The 9,964-nt window shown below is 42.3% G+C and overlaps 1 protein-coding gene across 2 annotated transcripts; it reads left to right on the top strand.

Moving 5' to 3' along the window:
• The first annotated feature begins 3,383 nt into the window (after positions 1 to 3,383).
• On the top strand, positions 3,384 to 9,592 carry LOC119276435 (COP1-interactive protein 1-like). 2 transcript variants are annotated; one of them, XM_037557486.1, is made up of 4 exons: positions 3,384 to 3,540; positions 3,701 to 3,769; positions 5,063 to 5,157; positions 5,398 to 9,592. In XM_037557486.1, exons 3-4 carry the CDS (start codon positions 5,103 to 5,105, stop codon positions 9,297 to 9,299), a joined length of 3,957 nt encoding a protein of 1,318 aa, XP_037413383.1. In that variant the 5' UTR covers positions 3,384 to 3,540; positions 3,701 to 3,769; positions 5,063 to 5,102; the 3' UTR covers positions 9,300 to 9,592. The 2 variants fall into 2 exon arrangements, with proteins under 2 accessions (XP_037413383.1, XP_037413381.1); XM_037557484.1 differs by having other exon boundaries at positions 5,032 to 5,157.
• The last annotated feature ends 372 nt before the right edge of the window (positions 9,593 to 9,964 follow it).

Here is a 9,964-nt window from a genome sequence, read left to right as displayed (position 1 = left end):
GAACTTCGGGATACATCGTCGTCTCCGCATGCCTCGGTTATCTCTTACCCGAGCTCTTTACTTATGCACTTTACTTTGTGATAGCCATATTGTTTCTTGTCATATATCTTGCTATCACATAGTTGTTTATCTTTCTTAGCATAAGTTGTTGGTGCAAATAGATGAGCCAAGTCGTTTTAGGTTTTGTGCTTGACAAATTAACCGCTAGGTTTATTCTGCATTTTTTCAAGCCTAAACCGTAATTATTTTAGAGCGTCTATTCACCCTCCCCCCTCTAGGAGACATCCATGATCTTTCAATCACCCTTTCCTCTTCAAGAGAAAAACCAACGCAAGCTTAAGAAGTAGCAGGCACAAAAGCCATCACCTACGGTGTTGATTTATTTTAGTATTTTCAATGATATTTGTTCAGTGGGATGAGACATTCACGTCCACTACGAGGCACTTTGTGACTCCCTAGATCTTAAGTTGTGTCGGCTCTATATTTTGGAGGTGCTCATAGGGGTAGTGCGTGTGTATGTCCATTTTCTACAAATGGCGCACTTTATTAGCTCAAAATGAGCATCAAGGGAATACAAATATAATGAGCAACACACCGGTCCCTGTATAGCTAGAATGCACACAATCAACACCAACACACACAAAAATCACACCGGCAAGTAGCAAACTCAAACAAGACCGAAGTTATACCTTGATGGAGTAAAAAAAACTCTAAGGCGATCTAAACAATGATCAACAATCTACGGCAATGATCATACCTGCACCAATAATCACTTGACATCACTAGTACCACGAGAAGAATTCACAACGCATTCAAGAAGTAAACGACGCTCAAGTGCTAGGAACATCAGATCTAATCACTGAAGACCAGATAATTTGCTTTCATGCTGAGGAACAAGTCTAAGCAAATCCGAGCAATGTTGTCAACAAGGTAATGACATAATAAATATCGCCATTGCCAGATATAACCAATAAGGTTAGACCTCGGGTTTTCACCTGAAGCTCGAGACATAACTTGAGAAGCACCACCAAGTTGAAGTCATCTAACGCGTATGTTCATAAGTATGAGTGTGTGTATTTATGTAAACGTATGTGATCGTACCGTTTTAAACAAAGAAATTGTAATGTCAGCTGAATCAAAAATTCCCTAAAATCCTCTCAATAATTTTCATATTTATGAAAATATTCTAACAGTTTTTTGCAGGAAAACTTTCGATCTATTAATTATTAATCATGGTAGTACAACGAACACAAAAAATAAAAAATAAAAATTACATCCAGATTCATAAACCATGTAGCGACGACTACAACACTGAAGCAAGCCAAAGGCACACCGCCGTCACTACCCCTCCCACCGGAGCCAGACAAAACTTGTAGTAGTAGATAGTCAGGAAGTCATCGTGTTAAGGTCCCATAGGACCAACACATCATAGCAGCAACTGACGCTGATGGAGAGAATTGTAGATCGAAAGGATCCAACCTAAAGACACATTGACGTAGACGAACGAAGACCGGATCCGAGTGTATCCACCAAAGACAACCACTGACCGAATCATGCAAGATCCACTGGAGACACAGCTCCAGATGCCCTCCAATGATGCTAGAGCATCGCCGGGGCGGGGGCTAGGAGGGGAGAACCTTATTTCATCTTCAGGGAGCCATCATCGTCTCATCTTTCTGTGCAGGACACAAACTCTAGCAAAACTTAAAGAAAAATATAAAAACGGAGCTCTCTCGTCGGCAAGGGCCGGGATCCACCGCGCCCCATGGCCCTAAGTGATGGTGTCCTGGACTAGGGAGCTACTCACCATGTCACCTCCCAGCCAGGAGGGCCAGGCTGAGGAGCCCCGTGGCGGTTAATTATTGGGCCTCTTCGGGCAGCCGATGACTTATACAAGGAAGATTCCACAAGATTTGACGTACAAGACGAGTACTCTTATAAATCCTAGGCCTCTGATACATTATAAAACCGAGGTTAGACTAGACAATAGATCATCTCCTATTCAATAGATTAGAGACATACACATACGATCTCAAGGTAGATCACCATATACTTTGTACTCCATCACAATCAATACAACACAAGCATGACATAGTGTGTTACCTCTTCTTGAGGGCCCAAACCTTGGTAAAATATCGTATCCCTCTTTGTCATGTTGCCATCGTGTCAAGATAACCGGCTCGGGACCCTCTACCCGAAATCGCCCGGATTTAGCTCTGACACTAAGGCCACAAAAGACGAGGTAGATTGGCGCCGACTGGAGGCATAAACCCTGACCGTCTTTTTTGCTTGGAGAAGAGGCGAAGGGGTCGCCAGCCGTGTGGAGCCATTATAATTTAGTTTTACTTAACATTTTTAAAATATTCTAACAATTAGGAAGAGCTTGAATGGATTGACATTATTACGTCTAACACTGCAGCTGCTACTGTTCTTCATAGTCCGTATAATTTTAAATAGGATAACCAAAATTGGTTGAAAATGAAATTTTCTGACGGACGGTCTACGACAAATCCATTGTTTAGACTTGTCACTTTTCTTTCGGAAATGCTAAATATCAAGCATGACAGATCAAACGTATTTTATGACAAATTATGTTGTCATGAGGATGACAATTTCCTTTAGCAAAGATGACAAGTCTTGACCATAAACCAAGCATGGCAATGATTTGCCATACTTGACAAAAGAAATTACCATCCTCACAACAACATAATTTGCCATCTCGGTTATTAGATTTACGATGCTCAAAATTCGGACGTTCGCTTTGTAGCAAAATCTTTTCTACATTAGGATCGTCATGTCACCGGATCCGGTTTCTGGCACGCTGTTATCCTGGGCATAACCACCGGCTTACGTCAATAATTTAGCTTTACCCTCTTGTCGATGCATTGACAGACTAACCGTAACGCTTTGTTCTCGCACAAACTAATCGTGAACGCAGCGTGCAGTTACGTACTACGCAGCGTGCCGTTGGATCTACCGGAGTTCCACGGCATAGAACCACAGAAGATTCCTCGTGGAGGAGACAAGATGGCTCACAAGCCAACAAGAACAAAAGCAGTGCGCCATCTGTGGCACAGTAGCAGGAGGCGGTCCTCGTCAGCCCCCACAGGCCACCGCGAATTCCCTAGCTTCGTTTTTTGTTTGCTTCCGCGGCTTTGGAGGAGAGACAAGAGCCGGCATGGCTGGCTCCCACGCCCCCGCCAGGTCAGACAGACCGCACTGCCTCGTGGGCCCTTGCCGCCATGTGGCCACAAAGGTGGTGCATCTCGCGTTCGAATTGGCGGGAGCGGTGTTCGGGTTCGGGGGCGATCCCGTAATAAGCCGCAGACACCGAGGGCTTTCAGCTTCAGCCAGACGCCCAAGGGCTCAGGCAGCTCAAAGGAGAACGAATCCATCGCTGTTCACTCGCTCCCCCGCGAGGCAGCCTGCAGTACGTTTCTAACTCTGCCCACACATCGGTTGCCCTTGCCCAGTGGAGAGAGCTTGTGGCTGCGGCTTGCTTCTGTGGCGATCGAGCAACCAATCGCTTCACCCCCTCCGGTAACTCCTTTTGTTCCGTTTCTCTCCTGCTTGATTCCCATCTCTTCTTGTTCGGTTTCCTCCCCCTGTGTCGATCTGCTAGGTGACAGCTCCGCTTGGTTTCAGTCCGTGCGCGGTTCCTGACCATTCTTGCTCCTTCGTTACTGTTGTTTTTCCTCAGATCTTAGCAGTTCGAGTTCAACAAGAGGCGGGAGATATGGAGTGAAGGAGGCAGAAATAATTTCGTTCGGTACGTTTCTTGATCTGTTCACTCCAGTCTAGATGCGGGTCGGCTGCGCTTGTTACCGGACTAGTGGGGAAGTCTGTACGAGTTGAATCGGGAAAATGGTTGTATATGAGTATATTACTGGGTGTTGTTGGAGGGCCATCCATCCTTATGATGTAGGTAAACAAAGTTGGGGATAGTTTGACATCCAAACTGAACCCAGCCCAGACTGTATTTTTTCTTACGAGAACAGCAGGACCTCTGCTTATTCTTTATTAGAAGGGGAAAGGTACAACAATCAGGCGGAACATCACCATAGTGCGCAGAGAAGAGAAACTGAGAATGGAGCCACAAAAGCAAGCAGCAGGTGCTCACATCAGTAAACCTCTAGCGTCACGCCTCCAGCAACCGAACCAAACCAAACCAAAACAAAAAGCTGGCATCCAGACTAAACCGAACTGCATGCCTTTTCCACCCAACCCAATCCAAGCTGTTTCTCACTTATGGACTAAATCACTAAACCCATAGATTCTTTTATTTTTCCCGATAAACTAAACCCATAGATTCTTTTATTTTTCCCGATAAACTAAACCCATAGATTCTTTTTTCCCCGATAAACTAAACCCATATATTCAAACCATGGACAAAGCAATAACCAAGTAGCAGAGTAGTCTAGGAAAATGATAGCTAGCTGCTATATACATCATGTAGGTGTTCTTGGATGTGTCAGCTGGCATCGAGATGCAATACTGTGCAAGCATGAGGGTCACAAGCATATCCATATCTTAGTTTGTGCCCTATGTCACTACTGCTTAATGAATGAATAACAGAATTGAAACTTGTTTGGTCAAGTAAGGGAAACTCAATCAAATTCACAACTGTCTCAATAGAATCTTTTCCTTTTTTTTGTCTAAATATTCAGTTAAGACCATTCCAAGGCTCCTTTTTATGCAATATTCCCTCCGTAAGGAGAGAGAGAGGGAGAGAGATTGGGGGAGAAACTCCGATGCCATGGCAGTGGTAGGTGTCCTTCTCGTGCAGCGGTGCATGTTGTCACATGTAGAGATCCTCTACACCCGCCCTGAGGCTCACCGACTGGTCGTCATCCACAAAGATGGGGTAATCATCGACACGTGATGGATCGGAGAGGGGGAGATCGTTTACAAGTGGCCGGGGTTGGAGCTCTTTAAAATCTTCATTAGTTACACATATTAAATTGCCCCTCAAGTGACAATTGTGTTCCCGGATGAGTTGTCAATTAATTGTTTTTTCTCGTTCTTGCACAGTTCATCACCTTTTGAGTCATCTGTCGTTCAGGAGCGAAGGTTGTGGATATAGTGACCTTCAGCAGTCCAGCATGACGAAGAAACACAAAAATAGAAAGTCCAAACATCTATTGGAGAACAAAAAGGGTATTCTCTTGACTAGTATGCAACTCACATCAATTATCATGCACGTTTTTGTGTTCTAGACTGTAGAGGGACCACCAATCACATTTTCTCCATTCATCAAATTCTTTTCCATAAATAGAATATTCCTGCTGAGTGTGGATATATTACTGGTTTAGCTTATATTTTGCCTGATCATTCAAGCACTCCAGCTTCTACCATGTATTGTTTGAATAAAGTTTAGTTGTTCTGTTATTTCCTCAGGTGTTGATGAGAATGTGGAGCACATTTTGCGAATGATAGGAGAGGAGAGTGAGCTGGCTGAAAGCGAACCAGATGATTCTGGAAATACCTTGAAGAAATCAAAACTATCCTCCCTTGTAAAGGGCTTCCATGAAGACTACCAATACCTTCACAAGCACTGCAAAGATCTAATCAGTAAACTAGAAAATGTTGGGCACAGTTCCACTGGTTCAGATTCATCCGATTCAGACTCGGAAGGAGACAGATCGGACACTGACGTTCCTAATCAGAAACTAGATGCATTAAATGAAGAAAATGACTGGATGCAGAAGCTTGCTGGAGAACATCAAAGTATGGAAGCAGAGATTCAGAAGCTGAAACAAAATGCAGAAGAAAAAACGAAGGAAATATCTGATCTGAAGAAGCTATTAGAAAAGGCGATAACGGACAAAGAAACCACTAGTTCAGATGTTGCAAATTTGTCATTAGAGAATGAACATCTAAAATTGTTGGTTGAAGGTGCAGAGAAGAAGGCAGCAGAATCCCTGAAGACATCAACAGACATGGAGAATGAGATGAAGACATTATCTGGCGAGAAGCAAACTACTGAAAAAGAGAGGGATGACCTGAAGATTTTAATTATAGACCTGGAGAACAAGAGGGAAGATATGAGCAATCAGCTGCAAGATACAGTGGAAAAATGCAATTCCTTGTCATCACAACTTGAGAAGGCCCAGCTAGCTGAGAAAGAAGTGCAGACCTTGTTATCAGAAATCCAAAAATCCAAGAATGAGAACATGATGCTGTCAGTGGAATGTGATAACCTGAAAGCAAATGAGAAGAATGTGGATATCAAATTTTCCGAACTGAGGGAAACTCTTGCTGAAACAAGAGATAAAAATGACTCCTTGATTGCAGAAAACAGTTTACTGGAAAGCAAGCTTCAACTTTTAGGGGTGGAGATAGATGGTATGATAGTGGAGAAAGAGGAGCTAATGAACAATCTGAACAAGGAACGTGGAGCTGCAGAAGAAGAAAAATTAAGAGTAGTATCAGAACATTCCAAGTGTTTGAATGAGTTGGAGCAGGCACAATGTAGCATCAAGGAACTAGAAAAGGAAATGGAATCAACAAAACTTGCACTGAGTGATAATATTGCAGAGCTACTGAAAGAAAAGAATTCCGCGGCATCAGAGCTAAAGCAGTTAGAAGCTTCTTTGAAGAATCTTGAACACGAGTTCGAACAACAACTTAAGCAAATTTCAGTTATGCAGAAGGATAATGAAGACCTGGCGTTGGTGAATTCAAATCTGCATAATGAGCTTGCAGCAGTGCTCGGAGAAAAGAATGAAGCTGTTGCTTCTAGTATTGATCTTGAAAATAAGTTTCAACAGCAAAACCAACAAATTTCAAGTCTTCAGGAGGCCATTGAAGGCCTCAGAGCGGCAAAGGCTGAAATGTATAATGAGGTTATAGTACACGAGGAGGAGAAACATGCAGCAGTTGCTCAGTTAGAGCAGTCGGAGGCTTTCGTCAAGAACCTCCAGAGCGAGATAGAACTAAAACAGAATGAAATTTCACTTTTCCAGCAAGCTAATGAAGAACTGCACGAGAAAAATTCTAGCTTGGACAGGCAGCTGGAAGAAGTTAAGAGTGATCTACAGGCGGAGATCATTCTGTTACAAGGAGAAAAGCAACAAACCATTGATGATTTGCAGCAGTCAAACACTTCAGTCAAGACCCTCGAACGTGAGTTAGAGCAGCAAAGAGAACAAAACTATATTCTACAGGTTGCCAATGAAGATCTGCAGAAGAATGACTGTAACCTGAAGAAACAATTTGAAGATGCCATGGTTAGCCGCCACGCTGAAATTATAGTACTCCAAGACGAGAAGAAAAAAACCCTTTCGGAGTTGCAGCAGTCCGAGGCTTCCATCAAGAATCTAAGAACTGAGTTAGATCAAGGACGAGAGCAAATTTCGATCTTGCATCTAGCTAATGAAGAAATGAAGAATAGAAATGCTAGCTTGAACAAGCAATTGGAGGAATTAAGGAGCAGCTTGTCTGAGGAGATTGTAGCACTAAGTGAGCAGAAGGAAACAGCCCTGTCAGAGTTACACCAGTCTCATGCTTCCATTGGGAACTTGGAGATAGAGTTAGAAAAGCGAAATGTGAGTGTTTCAGTTTTACAGCAAGCCAATGATGATTTACAGAAGAACATCTCTGTCCTGACCGAAGAATTCAACGAAGTCAAGGCTGAGTTGCAGAAGGAGATTAAAGTGACACAAGAAGAGAAGGATACGGTTTTAACCCAACTAAAGCAGGCAGAGTTTTCTATCAAGAACCTTGAATCTGAGATAGCTCAGTTAAAGGAGGATCTTTCAATTCAGCTAGAAAACAATTCCAGCTTGAACAAACAATTTGAGGAATCAAGGACCAATCTGCAGGGGGATATTCTAGCACTTCGTGAAGAGAAAGAAACAGTTCTGTCAGAGTTACATCAGTCTCAAGCTTCTGTGAGGAACTTTGAGAGGGAGCTAGAAAAGCAAAGTCAGAGCATTTCAGCTCTGCAGCAAGCAAATGATGAATCACAACAGAACAAATGTGACTTGACCCAGAAATTAGAAGAAGTCAAGGCTGAGTCACAGAGGAAGATTGAGGTGGCACAAGAAGAGAAGGATACATTATTAACCCAACTAAAACGGTCAGAGTCTTCTATCAAGAATCTTGAAAGTGAGATAGCACAGCTGAAGGAGGAACTTTCAGTTCAGCTGGAAAACAATTCCAGCTTGGAGCAACAGTTCGAAGAGGCAATACTAAAAGTTTCTAACTTACATGAGAAACTCGAGAGAGTTCAGGCTGACGCGGCATGTCAAGTTAATGAAATGAACAGTAATGCGAAAGATTTGGAGAAGATAATCGATATATTGTCATCTCAGAAGGCCAAGGTGGAGGGCGATCTGAAAGTTATGGTTAAAATATGCATGGAAAATTTGTCTTCCATGAATGAATTTGAAGATAGAGTTACAGAGAAAGTTTCAGATCATGCTACAAAACTTGCTGACCTCCAGCAGAGCCTCGATGATATCGGTAGCAACTTTCAGAGACTCCATCATGCATATGATGGTGTGTCCACAGAGGCATCTCAGCTTGAGGTACTCAAGAAAAATCATATTGAGCAGATCGGCCAACTACAGGAGAAAAATGCAGAAATTTTGGACAAAAATCGCCATTTGGAAGAGGAAAAGTTTTGTGCAAATAAGGATAACGCAGAGCTGCAAAAGCATGTCCAAGAACTTAAATTTCAGCTCCAGCTAGCCAAGCAGAAGCTTGAAGTTGCTGAAACGGAGAGCAAATGCAAAGAAGACAGCTATGTGATGGCACTGGAATCATCAAAAACAGAGATCGTGCATCTTAAAGAACAAATACAACTGTTCTCTGGAAGGATTAGCTTGCTGGAAGAAAATTTTGTGCAAATTAAAGACAGCGCCAAGTCAGTGGTCTCTAAATTGGAAAATCAATTGGATGAGCTCGAATCATACTCCAGCCAAAGCATGACGCGCTTCATTAACCGCTTATCTGCATGTGGTGGAGAGTTTATTGTCCTAAAAAACATGTTAAAAAATTATCTTGCTGAGCAGAAAGAACTGCTCAAGGAAAACGAAGATCTGGCTATTGGATTGAGAAAAAAAGAAAAGGAAATGTCAGAAATGATTAAGAGTGCTACTGAAGCAGCTGAGAAGATGGTTCAACTTGAGAAGATAATTGAAGAAAAAGACGAGGAACTAGCAGCTAGAGTGCAGGAGAAAAGAGAAGCTATCAAGCAGCTGAGTGACACAATTGATTACCACAAGAACAACAGCGATGATCTGGTCCGCTACATTCGCAGTCACAACCGTCCCCGCCTTCCATTTTGTCTGTAAATTTGATTACCAAAAGTTCATTGTCAGTCAATATATAAGGTGCATTTTATCTGTGAACATCATTAGACAATTATTTCCAATTTCTTTAATGTATCATAAATAGTGCTCAAATACAAACAATATGGGAGTAGTCAAATAGGTCGTGGCCTGTGTATTCTATTGTCATTGGGAGAGCTAGAAACACATTTTTTCCTTAGATTTTACCATCCTATTCCAATATGGAGGCTCAAGAGGCAACAAGTCGAGTTTGGTGGTCTGAATCATATTCTAATCAGGTAATGTGGCTTTTGTGATGCTCTTGGTCTCCTTTCCCATTTAAGACATATTTCAACATTGTATGGGTCGGACATTATACTCCAACAGTATTTTCTTCCCTCTTTGTTTTGCATGTATCCTTGATAATATGTCGTCTGATTGTCATGGCAGTGTACGATCGTCCTGGAGGTTATTTCTAATTGACTGATTTACCAGATATGAAAATATGGAGTTAACTATCGGGCTGTATTCATGAAAGCGTTTATCAGTTTTGTGTCAAGAATTTGTAGTACCCTGGACTGTGAAAATCCTAGTGCTAAATACGCCATCACTTCATTACAGTACCATTTACCAAGTCTCTGAAGAAAACCCAGAAAAGGTTTTAAGTTTGACCTGGGTAGAAAAAAGTT

Source organism: Triticum dicoccoides, chromosome 3B (assembly GCF_002162155.2).
Source record: "Triticum dicoccoides isolate Atlit2015 ecotype Zavitan chromosome 3B, WEW_v2.0, whole genome shotgun sequence".
NCBI lineage: Eukaryota > Viridiplantae > Streptophyta > Magnoliopsida > Poales > Poaceae > Triticum > Triticum dicoccoides.
Note: the sequence above shows the minus strand (reverse complement) of the source record. Positions and strands in the feature narration are given on the sequence as shown.